This window comes from Pseudorasbora parva, chromosome 8, assembly GCF_024679245.1.
Source record: "Pseudorasbora parva isolate DD20220531a chromosome 8, ASM2467924v1, whole genome shotgun sequence".
Classification (NCBI taxonomy): Eukaryota; Metazoa; Chordata; class Actinopteri; order Cypriniformes; family Gobionidae; genus Pseudorasbora; species Pseudorasbora parva.
The window spans coordinates 12,146,222-12,168,597 of NC_090179.1; the positions used below are offsets into that span (position 1 = coordinate 12,146,222).

Below are 22,376 nucleotides of genomic sequence, written 5' to 3' on the forward strand. Positions count from 1 at the left end.
ATATAATTTTGAATGTTTTTAACAAGAACTCACTTTTTAAAATGTGCTCATTGTGACTCATTTTGCCAGCATGGGTAACATGTTTGTGTGACAAGTATTCCAAATTACGATTTATTTTCTGATGAGCATCATAATGGGCTTCATTGAGAGCTTATATGCCCTTCATTAAGGGGCCTGTGTCATCTAGACTAGAGTTAAAAAACAGAACTTAAAAAAAGGTCCTAATTACATACTCCTTACTTTTCATCAACAACAAGACACAACACCAAGGAAATACTGGTAACTATGACAACTTCTACATGATTTGAAGCATGAACCATTTCACACTAAAATCATAATATTAGGAGGGAGAGGTGCAAATGCCACATCAATATCACAACCTGCTAGTGAAGGTCATGTGTTGAGACCATAGACAGTAAAAGAAATGGACCGAGCGTTCCCATTGACGTCAACGGCGAAAGAATGAAGTCAACCTAGGGGCGCTCACTTCCTGATGGCTGAGCGAACTGCGCAGGCTCAGACTGAGCTTGACGACGTAGATGTGACGTGAGCCTCCTGTCTGACCGCTGTAGTCTTCTAGTAGATGTGGAAAGCGAAAGCTGAATCACGTTGTTTAAATATTTTCTCCCGTTGCTTTTGGCTCACTATGGGCTTCTCCCCATTCTTCCCCCTTGACTTTATCAGACTAGTCTCCAGGACATGTCTCCACGTCCCCCCGACTGTCTCATAGACAGTAAAAGATTACCTGCCAGCGTCTCCTCAGGTCTATACGGTAATTTCTCAACTGTGCGACAGGGTCGCGTTGGTTATGACGCAATCGTTAGCCTATTTTTTACAAAAACAGCTTCTGCGGGGCGATAGTGTAAGATACAAGGTAATGGAGCCTTTTATACATTGTCGTGTTTCTTTAGAAATAAACAATGGACAAATGGAGTCTTTAAACGCCTCAGATGTAAAGTTATTCACTGTCAAAGTGACTCAAAAATGAATGGGAGTCAATGGGATGCTAACAGCAGGTGATGGCTTGGTTAGCAATGGCAGCCCCTAGGGGTGGAACGCTTTCCGAGCGCTAGATTACCCCCTTGGTTGAGACATGACCTTTGCCATTTAAAATACAAACACATCTGAGAACAAGGTGTATGAATCTAGTTAATATAACCATATCATTACTGACACTTTACATATTATGGAAAAACTTGATTTCATCAAAAATATCTTTAGCTGTTTAGCTAAAGAAAATTTTCCGGGGTGATGCTTATGTAAATCAAGCCACAGCTATGAGGTCTTCAGAGACATGTTTTATGCTATAAAAGCATGTAGTGTGGTGACTCTACTAAAACATAGCACACATAGGCTAGACCTAATTCTCTTCAAGGTCACACATTTTTTGAAGATGAAGTGGTGATGTCAGATCATATAACAGAAGGTATTTATGGTAATGAAATTTAATGTACATGCATATTGTTAAACTGACTGTACTGTTCAAACAGTAATTCATATTCACATGATGTATTAAATATTGTGGCTACAATAAACCAAAGCTGATAAGCATAAACACAATTGGTTACACTTTAAGGTGTCCTTGTTACAATGTAATGGTGCAGAGTAATATGAATTAACTACATTTACTTACTATAGTGTTAGAGTAGGATTAAGTTTGTTTTAGGGTTAGTTGTGTGTACTTATGCATAGTTTATACTATTTGCTATATTAACTATATAGCATTTGTCTGTAAAATAAAATGGTACCAAACTATATTTTTATTGGGTAAAAATCATATGAACTGTTTCTGCTTTCATCCTCAGGTCAATAAAATCATCCTCAGTTCAATGAAAAAATCCTTTGCCAAACGGAAAATGGAAAATGGAACATATTTTTACTTAATGTTGTTTGATAATATTGGTTATATAAGATATATTTTCTTCAGTTTAGGAATTATCATATACTGTGCTATTATATTATTTAATGTCTTTATAATACTTGCAATTTTTCTGGAAAGAAATTTACACCTACCCATGTACATTCTGATTTCATGTCTGTCAATCAATTCTGTGTTTGGAACAGCTGCTTTTTTCCCAAGGTTACTGACAGACTTGCTATCTGATACACACTTGGTGTCCCGTGAAGCATGTCTCTTACAGGCTTTTGTCATTTATTCATATGCATCAAATGAATATACAATATTAATGTTAATGGCATTTGACAGATATGTAGCAATCTGTAAACCTTTACATTACAACAACATAATGACTCCCAGGAATTTATCTGTTTTAATAGCTATGAGCTGGATTTATCCAATGATTTGTGTCAGTATTGCTGGGATTTTAAATGTCAGACTGACTATGTGTGGTAACAAACTGTGGAAGGTGTATTGTCACAACTGGGAAATTGTCAAGCTTTCTTGTGCAAACACTGTTATTAATAATGTTTTTGGCATTTTCACATTGACTACAATTATTATAATACCTTTAAGTTTTATATTATATTCCTATGTTAAAATTCTTATCATTTGTACAAAAAGCTCAACAGAGTTCAGGAGAAAAGCATATCAAACTTGTATTCCACACATAGTGATCCTTTTAAATTTTTCTATTGCTATGTTTTGTGAGGTCACTTTGAGTCGGATTGAGAATTTGAATCTCCCTATAGCCCTGTCGATTATTCTTTCACTGGAGTTTCTTATTGTACCACCCATCCTGAACCCTCTTGTTTATGGTTTGAATTTTCCTGAAATCCGCAAAAAAATGATATATCTTATAAAAGTCTCCAAATAGCTGTTTTTATGTAACCGATAGTAAACAAGGCTGCATTTCTAAAAAACAAAACAAAACAAAAAACATTGTGAGCTAAGTGGATTGTATGCCATTGGTGGGAATGGTTTCATAATCTGTTTAGGCTTACAATGCTTTTTGGAAACACGTCACAGAATGTTTATTACATTCAGCATTGTTTTATCTCTTACCATGCTTATATTTATATGCATTACCTGTTATGTGTTTCAGCCTGTAAACTATACTGAATTTATTGTAGGGCTATACATATCATTTATTTTTTCTGGCTACATGAGCAAACATTTGCATTCCTGACATGCAAGGTTCAGACCCTTATTTACTTCTCAGATACCAGATACAGACATTGCCTGTATCATTAATACCAGAAATTATTACATCTTAACATTTCCCTTCCATGGACAGAATTTTCCATCTGATCCACTTTATATTAGGTGGCCTTAACCACTATGTACTCATATTTAAACTAATAATTTTGCACAACTTATTGTGTACATGTATGTTTTTACATTGTACTTGCATTTTAAAAATTGCCTACATGTAATTACATCTGTAATTAAATTCAGTTTAATTACACTATTGACACTTCCCTTATACCTAACCCTATTCTTAAACTGACCCGTACCACCACACCTTTCCCTAACTTTAATCCCATATCAATATCAGCAAAAGTGTTTTGCAATACAATAAAAATGCAATAAGTACATTTTGTACTCATTGTTGATGTAAGTGCATAGTAGTTAAGGCCATCTAATATAAAGTGGAACCTTTCCATCATTTATGACACAATGCTTTCCCACCATCTACATAATTTTCTGAAAGGTCCTTACTTAAAATATAACACTAAGATAATAGTTATTTTTCATTACACTTCAATAGCTAAAGGGCCAGATTTACTAAACAGGACAAATTAGTGCAAGAGCAAAATTTAAAAAAATCACCAATGGGAGTGGAAAGCTAAGGTGTAAGATTTTTTTTTTTCACAATACCAATGAATTGACTAGCAGAAACCTACCATATATTTTGTGTCTGAAAGGGAAACAAATGCATAGGCAAAAAGGTCAGCCGCACAAATAACTGTGTCCATGCCTTATTAGGGCTGATGTGTCACAATGTGTCTTAAGTAAATCCTGACAGTATTTTTTTTTTTTTTTTTTTTTATTCCAAAAGGTAAGTAAATCTTGGCCATGGTGTATTCACACTTTAAGCAAAAAAATATTTTGAATGAAAGTGTTTAATATGTATGTTTATTTTAATTTTAATTTGCTATAGAATTTTTGTTAACGATTTAGATTACGGCAAATTAACAGTGAATTTACAGCATAATTTTCGGTAATTATAGTGTAACTATAAAGTAAATATATGGGAACAATATGTAATATTGGAGGAATAAAGGGGTAACTATCTAGCCTGACAAGCCAGACCCGCATCAAGATGTTTTGTCTGGAAACTCACCATTGACAGAGCTCAATTTGAGGGGCGAGATGAACGGTTGTCTTTCCAACTCCCTCTGCACGCGATAGGATAGCGCTACAACCAACCAGAGCAACGAGGGTGAAACGGAGCTTGTTGATAGATTAAACATTCGCCGTATCCGGTCGGCAAAACCCTGAACACATCTTCCCTTCTTAAGAATGACTTCAGTGCCGTTCTTTGTTCTATTCTAAGAGAAAAGCTTAACTCCAAGTCTTCCAGAGTCACTGTCAAAGCTGATTCGAAAGACCGCTGTTCGCCAGTTTCTGTGTTTACTAGAAGCACGCAAGCGGAACTCTGGCATCATTATGTTCAGCCCCACCCACCGTCTCTATACACGATGTGATTATCAGGACAGAAATGTCCTCACCGTTTACTCGTCTTTTACCCTCATGCCATCTGAGATGTTTACGACATACTTACGTTATAGGTATGCTGTAAATTCACTTTAATTATGCAGTACTTTCCGGGCCATAATCTAAAGCATTACCAATTTTTTTTTAAAAATCTACTACTACAATTTTGTTGTGTGAAAAATGAGGTCTGGAAACTTTTGTCACGTTGTTTACATGTTGTTTAGTTTAATTTCAATGGACTGTTTGTTTTTTGCTCCCCGTTTCCTTTTTTCTATTGTCCAGCCAGTATTTAGTTACCATTGACAGTCATGCAACCAATACATCTGTTTATCATTTAATTCATATATTAAGTTCTTCTTTAGTTCTCATTCTCTGTCCGGTATTGCTCATGTGTTACATGCTGTCAAGTTGCCTTCTCATCAGTGGATTACCTGTGTTTATTTTGTTTAAATAAATACCCTTTTGTTTTTAGAACCTTTTTTGGACTTTCTTTATCCATGGACTGTAATGTTACAACTATTGTCTTATATAGTTCTATATTATTTGTATCAAAGTTCTGTAAAAGCAAGTATAGTATTGTATACTATAAGAATGCGATAATTCGGGCATGTATTACTTTTTTTTTTCATCTTCTTTTCTGTTCTCACTCTCTGTACTGTCCATGACAAAGTATAAAAGTTATACTAAAATATGTGGATATATTTTTTATACTATAAAATATCTATTAGTCCTCAGGTCTTTACACTGGCTTCCAGTTACATCTAGGATCGATTTTAAAGTTCTACTACTTGTTTATAAATCACTCAATGACCTAGGACCTCAATACATCGCAGATATGCTGATTAAATACAAACCCAACAGATCCCTCAGATCAGCAGGATCAAGTCAGTTAGAAATACCAAGAGTTCACTCAAAGCAAGGAGAGTCTGCTTTTAGCTATTATGCCAGCCTTAGTTGGAACCGGCTTCCTGAAAAGATCAGATGTGCTCCAACAGTAGCCACATTCAAATCCAGACTCAAAACACATCTGTTTAGCTGTGCATTTACTGAATGAGCACTGTGCCACTGTACGTCCGACTGATTGCACCTTATCTATGCATCATTTTTTAAATATTTTTTTATAGCTGTTTTAGTTTACCTGTTCTTTTCTTTGGTTATCATCATTTTATTATTTTTAATTCTCTTTACATTGTATTCTTTTTCTTATGCATTTTTTAGCCCTATTTTAATTCCTTTCTATGTAAAGCACTTTGAATTGCCATTGTGTATGAAATGTGCTATATAAATAAACTTGCCTTGCCTTGCCTTGCCTTGCCTTGCCTTGCCTTGCCTTGCCTTGCCTTGCTTTGCCTTGCCTTGCCTTGCCTTGCCTTGCCTTGCCTTGCCTTGCCTTGCCTTGCTGTGCCTTGCCTATTAAGATCTTTAAGAGTTATTCCAGAGTTTCCATTTGAAAGGGATCCTCTCAGGTTACAAAACGAGCTAATGGTACGCAAAGTTAGCCTGGATGCCAGCCAAATTTAGCCCCGCCCACAACATTTCAGCTCGGGCAGTTCGGTCTGGACTTGATCCATATAGGAGTAATTATGCCCAAACAGAAACTTTTCGGAGCAATGAAATTGTCACGGTGGGCTTTAGACGATGATGGACAGATGATAAACAGTAGCGTAATCATCCACGTCATCAAAGGCGCTTTCCTTGGATTGAATTTGTTAAAATCCTAAACAAAACCCAAGTCAGGTTATCATCTCACCATTTTTAGTCTCTCTGTTTCTCCCTTGTCTTTGTCAGACCGTTTTTGGATGTTCCCTTGTGTGTCTCTCCATCTCACGCTGTGTTCCTGATTTCCCTGTCTCCGTGGATTCCTTTCCTTACTTCTTTGCTCTGTTCCTACTGAGTCCTGGCTGTCCTCAATGTCCTGTACTGCCAAGTGCCTACTCTACATTGGACTGCTTACCTCTGTCTTTATCTGTGATCTTCTTGCACGAAAAATACTGTTTTACTTGCAATTGAATTCTGCCTCATAGTATCATTACAGAACATTCTGACCACGATGGATTCAGCAAGTACATCTGATCTCAAAGATTTTTTATCCAGCAGCATTAACAGAATGGACCATCAAGAGGCGACTCTGACTGCCACAGGGTAGGCAGTTCAAGTCTTTGTGGCACAGGTGTCCGAGCTGACCCCGAGCTGTTGTGGAGGATGCCAGTGTGGGAGAACCAATATCCTTGCTGTTCCTCATTCCAGACACTATCAGTGGCGATGAAACGTGTGTTTGACAGGGTGGTGGCAGGTAGAGAAGCAGCACGTCAACTTGCTGAACTTTGTCAGGGTAACCGCTCGGCCTTGGACTATTCATTCGAGTTCCATACACTGGCCCAAATGGAACAAGGGGGCACAGTGGGACATGTTCCTGCATGGGCTGGCTGACCACATCCAAAAGGAGATCTACACGGTGGATTTATTGGCAGAGATTGATGGTCTCATTAAACTAGCACTGAGGGTGGACAGTTCTTGAACACCTGTCCAGTAAAAGACCACGCCCGGCGGTAAGGAGAAGGCTACTGTTAGGTGGGATCTTCGTGGAAAAGACTTCCTCCAAAAAACAAACAAAAATATATTTTGTATTTAAGGTCTTTAAAAAGTTAAGGTCTTTTGTATTTAAGGCCTTTAAGCATTAAATTAATTAAAACTGAGATCTCAGATGAAATGAAGATCTGAGCATTCATTGAGAAGTTAAAGGCTTTTGGGGACACTTGGTCATGGCCACAGATGCAAATTCAAGTAATTTTGGATAATTATTGACCTGTTAGAATGAGCAGATCTAACAAATCATTTGAACATTATATTATAGTAATAGATACCAAAGACCATTTACAACCAATGCAGAAATTTACCAGTGTAAAAAAGTGCATCGAAGCGGGGTTGTGGGGAACGGACGCCAACCCCGCCGTCCGTTCCCCACAACCCCGCTGTCATCAACCAGCACGAGCCCCGGATGCCAACACCAGAGCAATACACGGGTGAGCCCGATCTGTGCAGATCATTCTTGACTAGATGTTCGATGTTTTTCTCTCTACAACCAGTCACGTTTTCAACGGAGAGATCCAGAGTGGCGTTAGTACTGAATCTAATGTCCGGGCGTGCAGCAGGGGAACGGCGGTTTGGTAAAATAACTATCCTTGGTGCTCCTCGTTCCAGGCACTCGGAAGAGATGAGGCGTGTGTGCGACCGTGTGGCCGCGGGCCGCGAGGCGGCTCGCAGGCTAGCGGATTTACATAAAGGAAGGAGCACCGTCTCAGAGTATATGATCCAGTTTCGAACTTTGGCCGCGGAGTGCAAATGGAACAAGGAGGCGGAGTGGGATCGATTCCTGCATGGGCTGGCTGACCGTGTCCAACGAGAGATCTACGCGTTGGAACTGCCCACCGGCCTGAACGATCTGATGGCTCTTACACTGCGAGTGGACTCGAGACTAGAGCAGCGCAACCAACGTTCCCGCTCCCGAAGACCCCGTGAGGCGGGTGAGTTCCTCGACAGAGACACGGTCAGCCCACTCAACGACCCCGAGCTCATGCAGCTGGGGAGAGCTCGGCTTTCCCGGGAGGAGAGAGAGCGTCGGAGGAGCGGGGGACTGTGTCTTTATTGTGGCGTGGCGGGGCATTTCCTCAACCACTGTCCTTTAAAAGATCAAGCCTGACAGTAGAAAGGAGGCTACTGTTGGGTGGCGCGTCGTTGGGGAAATCCTCGTCCGCGACTCTCCTTCCGGGAAGTCTGCAATGGGCACATGGTTCTTATAACTGCCAGGCCTTTTTGGATTCCGGAGCGGAGGGTAACTTCCTGGACCGTTCCCTGGCTGTACACCTCCATATTCCCATCACTTCCCTTTCCAACCCCATTGCAGTTCACGCTCTGAATGGGCAGACACTTCCAACCATTACACACACCACCAGCCCCATCACTCTGACTGTATCTGGCAATCACAATGAAATCATGGAATTCCTCATCACTGACACTCCCTTGGTTCCCATCGTCCTCGGTCATCCCTGGTTGGTTAAACACAACCTCAGGGTTGACTGGGGACACAGTTCTGTCTCTGCCTGGAGTAATCAATGTTATGCCTCTTGTCTTGTGTCTGCTCATTCGTCTGTGTCTAGTTCTGATACAGGAGGAGACGGTGAATTTGTCTAACGTGCCCAGGGAGTACCTCGACCTGAAGGAAGTGTTCAGTAAGTCCCGGGCTGCTTCTCTTCCTCCGCATCATCCCTATGATTGTGCTATAGATCTTATGCCAGGTACGTCTCCGCCTAAGGGCAAGTTATACTCATTTTCTAATCCTGAGAGGGAGGCCATGGAGAAATATATTTCTGATTCTCTAGCTTCCGGGTTCATCCGCCCTTCCTCTTCTCCAGTGGGGGCGGGGTTCTTCTTTTTGGGTAAGAAGGACGGCTCTCTGCGACCTTGCATTGATTACCGAGGACTGAATAACATCACTGTAAAGAATACTTATCCTTTGCCGTTGATGTCTTGAGCCTTCGAGAGGTTGCAGGGAGCATCCATATTCACTAAGTTGGACTTACGTAATGCTTATCATTTGGTGCGTATCAGGGAGGGGGATGAGTGGAAGACTGCGTTTAATACCCCCAGGGGACATTTTGAATATTTGGTCATGCCCTTTGGGTTGTCCAACTCCCCCACAGTCTTCCAAGCACTGCTGAATGACGTGCTGAGAGATATGGTGGATCAGTTCATTTATGTTTACCTGGATGACATATTGATTTTTTCTTCCTCTCTCCAGGAGCATGTTCAGCACATCAGGCTAGTGCTCCAGAGGTTGCTAGAGAATGGGCTTTTTATCAAGGTGGAGAAATGCGGTTTTTATGCACAGTCGCTCCCGTTCTTAGGTTATATCTTGTCTGAGGGAATGCGCATGGATCCTGATAAAGTTAAGGCTGTGGTAGATCGGCCAAGTCCAGATTCCCGTAAGGCCCTGCAGAGGTTTCTGGGGTTTGCCAATTTTTACCGACGTTCTATTCGTAACTTCAGCCAACTAGCCGCACCTCTGACAGCGTTGACCTCCTCCAAAACGACGTTCAGGTGGTCTGGTGTAGCCGAGGCTACATTTTCCAAACTAAAGAGCCGCTTCGTTTCGGCTCCCATTCTTGTCGCCCCTGATCCATCACATCAGTTTGTGGTGGAGGTGGACGCTTCAGAGGTAGACGCAGGCGCGGGGCTTTCCCAGCGCTCTTCCACGGACGACAAGATGCATCCTTGCACGTTTTTTTCCCATCGATTGTCGTCAGCTGAGCGTAACTACGACATTGGTAACCGAGAGTTGTTGGCAGTCAAACTCGCATTGGAAGAAGGGGTGCCATTAGTTAGAGGGCTCGGGGGTTCCCTTTATCGTTTGGACCAACCATAAGAATCTGGAGTACATCAGATCTCCAAAAGACTCAACTCTAGGCAGGCTCGGTGGGCCCTTTTTTTCGGACGTTTTGATTTTTCGCTTTCGTATCGTCCGTGTTCTAAAAACATCAAACCCGATGCTTTGTCTCGCGTTTTTGACCGCTCCGACTTATCATCTCTACACTCACATGGGAGGTCGAATCGAAGGTCAGAACGGCCTTAGAAGGGGTAATGCCTCCGCCCGGCGGACCACCGAGTCGATTATTTGTGCCTGAGGGGATAAGGTCCGACGTGATTCGATGGGGTCATGGTTCCAATGTAGCTTGTCACCTGGGAGTTAACAGAACCAAATTTTTGGTCAAGCAACGATTCTGGTGGCCTGGTATGGCTCGTGACATTCGGTTGGGTTACTCCAACCGCTGTCTGTTCCTTCGAGACCCTGGTCCCACATAGCGCTAGATTTTATCACCGCCCTCCCAGGGCAAGACGGTTGTTTTAACCGTCGTGGACCGGTTCTTGAAAATGGTTCATTTTGTTCCCTTGCCCAAATTACCTTCAGCCAAGGAGACAGCAGTGGCTGTCGTCGATCACATCTTTTGTTTACATGCCCTCCCGTTGGACATGGTTTCCGACAGGGAGCCCCAATTTGTATCCAAATTTTGGCGTGAATTCTGTAAATTATTAGGGGCAACGGTTAGTCTGTCTTCAGGCTTTCATCCCCAGAGCAATGGTCAAACCGAGCGTGCCAACCAGGAATCTTGAGAGAGTGTTACGATGTTTGGTCTCTAAGAATCCTTCCTCCTGGAGTCAGCAACTGTCTTGGGTTGAGTACACACATAACTCGTTACCAGTGTCAGCTACGGGTCTATCTCCGTTTAAGTGTAGCTTAGGTTACCAGCCACCTATCTTTCCCAGTATGGAATCCGAAGTCGCGGTCCCCTCCGCTCACGCCTTCGTCCAGAGGTGTCGTCACACATGGACCAGAGCCCGCGAGACTCTGCTTCAGGTGGGTAGGCGCATCAAGGCCCAAGCCGATTGCCACCGGTCTAAGCCTCCCGTTTACGTCATGGGTCAAAAAGTGTGGCTTTCATCCAAGAACATTCCTCTCTGTTCCGTAAGTAATAAACTAGCTCCTAAATTCATTGGCCCATTCACTGTCACCAAGATCCTTAGCCCGGTGGCGGTCCGCCTCAAACTACCTCCCGCGTACAGGAGGATTCACCCCGTGTTCCATGTCTCGAAAATAAAACTCGTTTTTCATTCTCATATTAATCCGCTGGCCCTGGTTCCCCCTCCGCCGCATCTCGTAGATGGGGAGGCAAACTATTCGGTCAATCGTATTCTGGATGCTAGACGGAGGGGACGCGGATTCCAATACTTGGTGGACTGGGAAGGTTACGGTCCAGAGGAGAGAAGTTGGGTTCCTGCCAGGACATACTGGATCATTCCCTTATTGATGATTACAATCGACAGGTAGGTCCTCCTGGGAGCTCCAGGGGGCGCTCCTAGGCGGAGGGGTACTGTCATGGTTCATAAATTCATCGTCTCTTTCCTCTCTATGTGTGTGTGGTTGTGTTGGAGGCGGGGTCACTGATTACTGGGATTGGATCACCGTCACCTGCTGCACTCATTATCCACTGCGTATATACACGGAGCTCACATACCTTTGTCGTCAGTCGTTGCAGTTGTCCAGCGGGTTCCTGTCTGTCGGTGTGTCTTTCCCCTGAGTGTGTGCTTCGTTCCGGATTCCAGGATTCCTTCGGTTCCGTGTGCCCATTGCCTGCCTGCGCTGCTTTGCCTGCCGCCATTCATCTGGAATTATCTATCTATCCGCTGGATTGGACCTGTTCCCGACGCTGCCGTGACTTTTTGTGCTTTATGCACAAAATGATCTGAATCATTGAGAGTAATAAATCTTTGTTCTAACTTGCATTTGGATCCTCTATTTTCTGCCCACTCACGTGACAGAAGTATTGACACATTGAGTTAAATAAGATGATTGACAGCTGAACAGCGAATGAGAACGCTCTGAGATCATAAGTGGTGTGCACCAAGACATAAACGGACTCATAGATTGCTCTACATGTCAATCAACTCTAAAAATCAGATCTAAAAAGAACTGATTTTCCCGTAAACTCCATATACATTCCATATCAGGAAACCTCATCAAACCCTTATTTTATATATATTTAAACCCTCCCAATCGGCCGTTCCAAACCGCACACGTTAAAGGGGGGGTGAAACACTCAGTTTCAGTCAGTGTCATGTCAATCTTGAGTACCTATAGAGTAGCATTGCATCCTGCATATCTCCGAAAAGTCTTTATTTTTTTTATAATTATATAAGAAAGATGCGCTGTTCCGAGTCTTTCCGAAAAAAGCAGAGCGGGTGGGGGCGTGTCGTGTGAGCGGAGCTAAATAATGACGTGTGCACGCTGCTGCTATTGTGTTGAGTCGAGTGCGTCGTAAAGCTGTGTCATCCCTAACAGCGGGAAAAAAACTTTATTCAAAATAAAAATATGGCTTTTAATCAGATACAGCCATACAGCTATGATCCGGAATCAGACCCAGAGGCTGCAGTTGAACAGGAGCAGCAGCAAAAACGACTAGAGCAGGACGTCTCTATGTGGTACAAGTTATACACTAACTATATAATATGCTTAGCGGCTTGTGTTATTTACATATTTATACTTGAATTATATCGTCGTATTTTTGTCTTTGAAGGTGTACATGTGGGAAGTGCAGTTGTGGACGTGTGTTTGTGTGTTTACGCGTGGTTTGTGTAGACAATTGTAACGTTATTAAGCGGACTGGTTTTGCACGGCAGGCTAAGTTAGTGTTTACATAGAAAGACACGGAATAGTAGCGCATTTGAATGAAGAAGCGCGCTTATTTAGTTCAACATATTTCCCCCCTCTTTGTGTATTGTTGTTTGGAGTGCTTTTACAATACACAAACATAAAGTTACACAAATAGTGGCCAGCTAAACAAATGTACACGCACTACACATCGCATGCTCCATTGATCAATTAACTATACGTGATCATGTTTGGGCTACTTGATGAGCATTGGCAAAAACACAGACATTTGAAGCAGTCTCACTCACCGCCTGCGGTTCTAACGTTGGGACCTTTATCGTTGGGACTGCTCCATCCTTCAGCATTAGGCGATCGGAAAATCCTGTGTTGAAATGGGCCTTGTTTATGAAATAGTCGGCACCGAAATGCAGCGAACAGATATAAACATTCGCGCAACTCAGTTGCTGATCCGGAAAAGCAAATTATATCCACTGTTGCCTTAACGCGGGGTTTTTGGGGAATCTGTGCAGGACTGTCTTGGTCTGGCAACCAAAAACGCACTTTTTTGGTGACATTGTAATTGTGCACATCACCTGTGCAGCAGCCTACGAGCCAGCGCTTTGATGGGGGTAGCCTGTTACTTTCGCTCTCTCCCTCTCTCTCTCTCTCACGCTCTTCCGGTAGAATTGTCCGTAAGGCCCATACAAGGAAATTCCGCCCCCATTAACGTCAAAGGGGACGCATGATCGGAGTACTTACCGGAAGTAGTATTTTTGACAAAGAAATACTCCCATCAAACGTCCACCTTAACTTTTGAAACTTTGTCCATGTTTAGTATGGGAATCCAAGTCTTTAACAGTGTAAAAAGATCAGTATGCATGAAACAGCATTTCACCCCCCCTTTAAATCACATTGCTCCCTCTTTTCCCGGCTGGTAGGGCTTTTTCTTGTCTGTTGCAGTGAGCCTGCAGACGCTGCAAGAGCCTTCCTGATCGGTCATTCTAAATTAAAGCTGTTCCTTTTTTATCAGTTGGTAGAGTTTTCCCGTCTGTTGCAGTGAGCTGGGCCCCCCTTAGACATTTCAGGAGGAGCACGTTCAGATAATCAAACCTAATTAAACAAGTGGAGAACTTCAGATAATTAAACCTAATTAAACACATTAAGTGGAGCACATTAAGTTAATCAATTTAATCAACAAGAAGAGGTGCAGTTTTACCTTCTGGTAAAAAGGTCTGGAAATAATTATTCTAATTAATATTATAAAAAGGCTTTAATATTTATTTACATTTATTTACAATATTTTAAAAAGGCTTTTCAGTTCTAATATTGAAGCCTTTTTCTTCAGTATTAGAAAAGGGCTTTTAACAGAATGTGTAAAAAGTGCGTTATGTGCCTTATGGCAAACTCCAGATGGCCCTTTTACTGAGGAGTGGCTTCTGTCTGGCCACTCTACCATACAGGCCTGATTGGTGGAGTGCTGCAAAGATGAGACTTTTTAATTTTAGAATAAGCCTTTGCTCCCCACGTGCATCAGTGAGGCTTGACCACGCATGACCCTTTGGTGGTTTACCACTGTTCCTTCCTTTGACCACATTTGACAGATACTGACCAATGCACACCGGAAACACTGTTTTATTTACTTCACCTGTCAGTGGTCATAATGTTACGCATGATCAGTGTATATCAACAACAAGAAACAACACCAGAAAATACTGATTTCAATGAGATGATTTAAAGCATGAACCATTAAACGCTATAATCATAATACTAGGAGGGAAAGGTGCATATGCCACACACTATTAAATCATATAAAGATCAATATCTCCACCTGCTGGCGAAGGCTGTGCTGAAACATGAATTGAAATAGTTAATAGTACCATATCCCCACTGACACTTAACATATTATGTAAAAACTAAATTTCAACTTAAATACCTTTCATTACTTATGTCTGTGTTTGCCCACCTGACTGCACATTTTCAGCCAACACAAGTTGTGGTGTTATTCTTACATCTTCAGATTTAATTTAAAGAAAAGTGTTCAATATGTTATGATTATCAGTAAGTTTTGAGTTACATATTTTTTACCCACTGTGCATTTAGTTAAGAAAAACTTCCAGGGTGATCCTTATGCAAATCAAGCCACAGCTGAGAGGCCTACGGAGACATGTTTTATCCTATAAAAGCATGTATGGTGACTTGTAGGTTTTCTGAAGCATAGCACACATAGGCTAGATCTAATTCTCTGCACATTCATAGGTTCTTTGTAGATAAAGTGATGGTAATGTCAGATCATATCACAGAAGTTATTTCAGGTAAAGCAGTTTAATGTACATGTATATTGTTAAACTGATTGAATAAAAGGTTTGGTTTAGTATTAGTTGTGTAATTATGCATAATTTATAGAAACTATAACTATAACTAAATGTTGCATGTGTAACAAGGACACTTAAACTGTTACCAAACATTCTGTTTTAATGTAAAAATCACATTAACTGTCTGCTTTCATCCTCAGGTCAATGAATCCATTCTTTGCTTAATGGAAAATGGAAAATGGAACATATTTTTACTTGATGTTGTTTGATAATATTGGGTACATAAGATATACTTTGTTCAGCTTGGGAATTATCTTATACTTTGCTATTATATTATTTAATGCCTTAATAATACTTGCCATTTTTCTGGAAAGGACTTTACACCTGCCCATGTACATTCTGATTTCATGTCTGTCCATCAATTCTGTGTTTGGAACAGCTGCTTTTTTCCCAAGGTTGCTGACAGACTTGCTGTCTGATACACACTTGGTGTCCCGCGAAGCATGTATCTTACAGGCTTTTGTCATTTATTCATATGCATCAAATGAAAATACAATATTAATGTTAATGGCATTTGACAGATATGTGGCAATCTGTAAACCTTTACAATACAATAACATAATGACTCCCAGGAATTTATCTGTTTTAATAGCTATATGCTGGATTTATCCAATGCTTTGTGTCGGTATTGCTGCGATTTTAAGTGCCAGATTGGCTATGTGTGGTAACAAACTGTGGAAGGTGTATTGTCACAACTGGGAAATTGTCAAGCTTTCTTGTGGAAACACTATTGTTATTAATGTTTTTGGCTTTTTCATAGTGACCACAATTATTATCATGCCTTTAAGTTTTATATTATATTCCTATGTTAAAATTCTTATCATTTGTACAAAAAGCTCAACAGAGTTCAGGAGAAAAGCCTATCAAACTTGTATTCCACACATAGTGATCCTTTTAAATTTCTCTGTTGCTCTTTTTTGTGAGGTCACTTTGAGTCGGATTGAGAATTTGAATCTCCCTTTAGGCCTGTCGATTATTCTTTCACTGGAGTTTCTTATTGTACCACCCATCCTTAACCCCCTTGTTTATGGTTTGAATTTCCCTGAAATTCGCAAGAAAATTATATGTATTATAAAAGCATCCAAATAACTGTGTTTTTGATGTGATATATACAACAACAAACATTGTTTTAACTCTTACCATGCTTATAATTATATAAATTATGTGTTATGAATTTTAGCCTCTATATGTAAGACTCTCTGTAAATCTTTGCAACAACTATATGTTTATTATAGACCACTGGTTCTCAAACCTGTCCTGGAGTGCCACCAGCCCTGCACATTTTGTATGTCTCCCTATATCTGAAACACCCATTTTAGGTCTTGCAGTCTCAACTAATGAGCTCATAAGTTCAATCAGGTGTGATAGATGAGGGTGGTACTCCAGGACAGGTTTGAGAACCACTGTTATAGACCAATACATATTTGGCTGGTTTTACAAACAATGTTTAAGATGCATTCCAGACTAAAATGCAAGCAACTTGTACTGACATGTCTTAAAATGTGTCAGTACCGTCATTTTGTCTCAAGAAGAAAATCAGTAATGTTCTTTTTTATTTTCTAAGGCATGTTTATAAAAGCTTTTTAAATGCCATAATTGAAAAAAAGGCATATTCCCTTTTTTATTTTATTTTTATCTAGGCCCAGTCAGTGAAACAAGGACATAATATATTTAGTCTAGCTGAATGAGGAAACACTGTAACTGCATTCCTGACATGGGTCAGACCCCCAGTCACCTTTCAGATTCTAAATACACACATTGCCTGTAACATTAATACCAGAATAAATGCACTTAATTTAGGAAAATAGTGTGTTCCTCTAGTTATTGTATAATAAAAGAAGGGATTGTAAAATCCACCCCTTCATTTGAACTCTTTCCCTGACATTTTTTACGTATTTTATGACACAACGCTTCCACCATTGAAGGAATTTCCCAAGAGGTCCTTTGCTTAAACTTAATGCTAAAATAATAGTTGTGCTTCATTACACAAATTATATTTTTTGTGATTTTATAAAAATTGTATAGTTTTTTGTTTGTTTGTTTTTTTCATGAAAGGTTTGGCATGTATGTATTTTTTTTTTATTAATTTGATTCATTTTAGAAAAAAAACTACAACAATTTTGTTTTATAGAAATAATTGCATCTGAAAACTATTGTCACATTCTGTTGATGTTTAGTTTAATTTCAATGTAATTGTAGTTTGCTTCTCTTCAATTACCCTTTCCTTTATTCTAGTTTACCACCAGTATTTAGTTACCATAGACACTCATGCATTTTTATTGTATATTTAAGTTCCTCTTTAGTTCTCATTCTCTGTCTGATATAGGTTGTGTGTTACATGCTGTCGCATTGATTTCTCATTTTGTTTAAATAAATTCCCTTTTGTCAATAGAACCTTTTGTATTCTTTTTTCCACTGATAATCTTATAATTTCATTCTGTTCAAGCTACTTTTATTACTACAGGTGATAGTCATATAATTAGAATATCATCAAAAATATTTATTTCAATAATTTCATTAAAAAAATGAAAATTGTATATTCTATTCATTCATTACACACAGACTAATATATTTAAAATGTTTATTTATTAATATAACCGGGTGGAATTAGAATATAAAGCCCCGACAATAAAAGTGTACTTCCCCTTTAAGAGTGGCCGCTAACAATGACGCACTAAGAGTGAGATAGAGACAGGTCGCTTGAGCAGTGCATGAGAGATGAAGTCCATGTTAAACATCATAGGTTAATGGACCCATTCAAACAACCCAATTCTTGTGTTGATTCACTGAATAAAATCATTTCAGAATTAGTTTGGCAAGGAAACTGCCCAAGAATAAGGCTTAAAATTAAACAATCGCCAAAATCAAATGGTGGGCTAGGACTCCCAAAGATTAGGTTTTACTTTGGGGCAGCTTGTTAGAGGCCCCTGGTTTCATGGATGAAAGAAGAGACACAAACCCGTTGGGTCAATATTAAGAAGAGCCTCTGTTTGATGCCCCTTAAGAATCTATGACCCTTTTCCAGTATATCATTGAAAAATGCCTCCATTGGGGAATGGACCAAAGTCACTTTAAAAATGTAAAACCTTAAAAAACTATACAAAGATAATTTGGTTTGTCTAGGAAAATTGCATCTGCAGTGAGCATTGGTATGGCATCTTAATGACTTTGCACCATCTCGTACAGATGTGGGTTTCAAAAAGTGGTCGCAATATGGACTTTATTATTCGCACCAACTATTTAATGACACAATTAAAACATTTGAACAAATAAGAAATTAATTCATACTCCCAAAGTTTATTTTTTAGATTTAGAATTGTACATGCGAGAAACTTGGTAGAAAGAATGTGGAGAGGTACATCATGTGACCAACTCTGATATCTGGAGGGAATTCAAATGGAAGATATAACCTTTTTTTTTTTTTCAAACTCCACAGCTAATTGCAAAATGGAACCCATCCTGATTGGACAAGTACTGGAGAAACTGTGGCCAGCATGTTGGTAGCCATACCCATATTTTATGGTCATTTCCAAAAATAAGAAATTATTGGAAAAATATGTGATGCTCTTAAAGTAATCTTCCATTATAAAATCCCCAAAGACCCCATAATAGCCCTTCTAGGTGTGTGTCCAGAGGGCTTTGAGGGTAGAGCTAAAATATATTTACTAAAATTTTTACTCATTGCAGCTATCACGCTATCAAGTGTATCACATGCAGATGGTTAAAACCCGACCCTCCAACAGACAACGCCTGGATTCAAAAAGTATGGCAGCTGTACGGAATGGAACAAATCACATACAGTGGAGGAAAAAAAGTATTTAGCCAGCTACCAATTGTATACTTCTTCAAGTTCTCATTTTTTATCATAGGTAAATTTCAACTGTTAGGGGTTACAGTTTTGACCCATAGACCAGATATGCGAAATGAAGACCAGGAGTCAGGATGTTCAATCATCGGAGAGAATTTTACTGAAGAATAGTTTGCAGTTTCATCAGTAGAGTCAGCTTCAGAGTCTCTCAGGGCGGTGTCAGGCCAGACTCTACTCTACACAAAATTACCACACCAGTTATACCAATTTCAAGGGCATGATTTACATCATTACAAACACGTGGAATATTACTGATTGGCATAAAGTCTAAACAATGTGTCACATGAGAATAGATAGGAGATGTTGTTGTTGTTAATCAGGATGTATACATCAGACAATCCCAAGATTGGGGTAGTGTTGACTTCAGGGGAGTCCTAGAAAGACGCCAAGAGGTCTAGGGTGTGAGAAAAGCGGTCCAATCCATTCCATAGACCTGCACAGAACATGTAACACACACACACAAGACTCTAGGGCACATCTCTCCTCCAAGGTTAGTGCAGCAGTGAGCTTATCAACAGAACAAGATATCAACACCACATGACAAACACATCTCCAGAAAGAAAAGTATGACTAATGTCATCTACCTCATTCTATAAAGAAATATAAAGACAAAAAATGTACTTCTATCAATGGGAAAAATCACACTATATAGATGGGAAGAAAATCACAATTGGGAGACTCAAATCCTCCCACCCCATCCTGTCCTGGGGTTACTAACAACAGGCAGGATTCACCTCTTGGAAGTTCTAACTTTCTCTCCAAGGCCCTGTTGGTCAGGACCCAGAGATAGAGGTCAGGCTATCTATGTCAGGGCACATAGATAGGGGTCAGACTGTCTTTGTCAGACCGTCTCTGGAAAGCAAATTAGAAACCATACAGCAGACATAGAGTCAAAATCATATTAAATAATAGTTAAATGTATTAATGATCAAATAAAATTGATTGTCAATATAATTCATTATTTTGAAAGGATAATAACTGATTATTAAATTCATTAGGTTATTCAAAATCATTCAAAAGGATAAGATGCATATGATGAAGATGCATATGATGAAGAGGCAAGGGTGTCGGCCCACTCCCCCCTTCACAACTATGAGAGACAGAATGAGAAAAAAAATCCAGAAAATCACATTGTCTGATTTTGAAATATTTTATTTGCAATTTATGGTGAAAAATAAGTATTTGTTCACCTACAAAAGTTGATCTCAGTACTTTCTCAGTACATAGCCTTTGTTGGCAATGAGAGAGGTCAAACGTTTTCTGTAAGTCTCAACAAGGTTTTTACACACTGTTGCCTGTAGCAGATCTCCTCTAGAGCTGTGATTTTGCTGGACAACACAGATATCAACTCCCTCCAAAGATTTTCTATGGGGTTGAGATCTGGAGACTGGTTAGGCCACTCCAGGACCTTGAAATGCTTCTTACAAAGCCACTCCTTCGTTGCCCATGCGGTGAGTTTGGGATCATTGTCATGCTGACACTTTTTATCTTCAATGCCCTTGCTGATGGAAATTTCACAATACATGGCCCCATTCATTCTGTCCTTTACACGGATCAGTCATCCTGGTTCCTTGAAAAACAGCCCCAAAGCATGATGTTTCCATCCCCATGTTTCACAGTAGGTATGGTGTAATTCAGCATTCTTTCTCCTCCAAACACAACAAGTTGAGTTTTTACCAAAAAGTTATATTTTGGTTTCATCTGACAACATGACATTCTCCCAATCCTCTTCTGGATCATCCAAATACTCTCTAGCAAACTTCAGACGGACCCGGACATGTAATGACAATTAGCAGTGGGACACTTCTGGCCCTGCAGGATTTGATTCCCTGGCAGCGTAGTGTGTTACTTATGGTAGCCTTTGGTATGGTTTCTTTGGTCCCAGCTCTCTGCAGGTCATTCACTAGGTCCCCCCGTGTGGTTCTGGGATTTTTGCTCACCATTCTTGAGATAATATTGATCCCACAGGGTGAGATATTGTGTGGAGCCCCAGATTGAGGGAGATTAACAGTGGTCTTGAATGTATTGCATTTTCTAATAATTGCTCCCACAGTGTATTTCTTCACACCAAGCTGTTTACCTATTGCAGATTCAGTCTTCCCAGCCTGGTGCAGGTCTAAAATTTTGTTTCCTGTGTCCTTTGACAGCTCTTTGTTCTTGGCAATAGTGGAGTTTAAAGTCTGACTGTTTGAAGTTGTGGACAGGTGTCTTTTATACTGATCATGAGTTCAAACAGGTGCCATTAATACAAGTAATAAGTGGAGGACAGAGGAGCCTCTTAAAGAAGAAGTTACAGGTCTGTGAGAGCCAGAAATGTTGCTTTTTTGTAGGTGACTGTTACAATCTTTCACCCTTGTCTAAGGGTGGAATTAGCAACATTGAAATTATGACCACTGTGTGTGCGTGGTGGCGGTAAAACAAAACGCTGTCACAGTACTAGTGAACAAACCCGATTTATTATAAAAACAAATCAAGGTATTTCCCAGACGTGAGATAATAAGTAATAATGATAAGAAAGAACAATAAGGAATATATAGACAATAAATATAACAAACCTAAACTTAAACCGGGGAAAACAAGACAAACAGTGGCACCAAATAAAAGAACAAAACAAAAAGGAAAAACCCCAAGTCTAACTCAAGTTCAACCTCTAACCTAACTGATGAAAAGAAAATTAAGAAAAGCAAGTCTTCAGCGTTTTCCACGCCCTAACTTACCTACTCTCTCTAACCAAATCAAAACATACAGACGATGAACGGTTTCTTGAGCCAATCAGCCGTTCCGCTTATAAGGCTAGGTGTGTCTAAGAAATTGACAGGGAAATAGAGAGAGATAGAGAGAGAGAGAGAGAGAGAGAGAGAGAGAGAGAGAGAGAGAGAGAGAGAGAGAGAGAGAGAGAGAGAGAGAGAGAAAGAAGAGCACACACACAAGCACAAACAACTGGGGACGTAACAGTGACCAAATACTTATTTTCCACCATAATTCGCAAATAAATTCTTTAAAAATCAGACAATGTGAGTCTTTGAGAATTCACCTTGAGTGTCTTGAGGGCCCCGCTGCTGCCAAGGCACGGTGGAAGCTCCTGTCATGGGCTTCGCAACTGGATCTAACGGAGGGATTTGAGATGGGCCCCGCCCTTTCTCAGCCTTCACCCATTGCTTTTTCTCCGTGTTCAGGAGCCCGCTCTGCGGTTTCTCCCACCCGGGGTGTGGCCGCGGTGCTGCAGTTATCTTCCCCCGAGGAGGTTGATATCTGCAGTATTGACGCGGAGGTTGAAGATTCGCCACTTCATACCCCGGCGAGTGAGGAGCTAGT

General features: G+C 40.3%; 3 protein-coding genes across 3 annotated transcripts in view; all 3 read left to right on the forward strand.

The window, feature by feature from the left end:
- The window catches only part of lipt2 (lipoyl(octanoyl) transferase 2), a 571,631-nt gene that overhangs the window by 201,683 nt on the left and 347,572 nt on the right, over positions 1-22,376 (forward strand). The gene's annotated exons all lie outside the window — the stretch shown is intronic.
- On the forward strand, positions 1,857-2,774 carry LOC137085027 (olfactory receptor 6N2-like). The gene has a single exon (XM_067451580.1). The coding sequence runs from the start codon at positions 1,857-1,859 to the stop codon at positions 2,772-2,774; it is 918 nt and encodes a 305-aa protein (XP_067307681.1).
- LOC137085028 (olfactory receptor 6N2-like) lies at positions 15,365-16,282 on the forward strand. The gene has a single exon (XM_067451581.1). It carries the CDS (start codon positions 15,365-15,367, stop codon positions 16,280-16,282), a length of 918 nt encoding a protein of 305 aa, XP_067307682.1.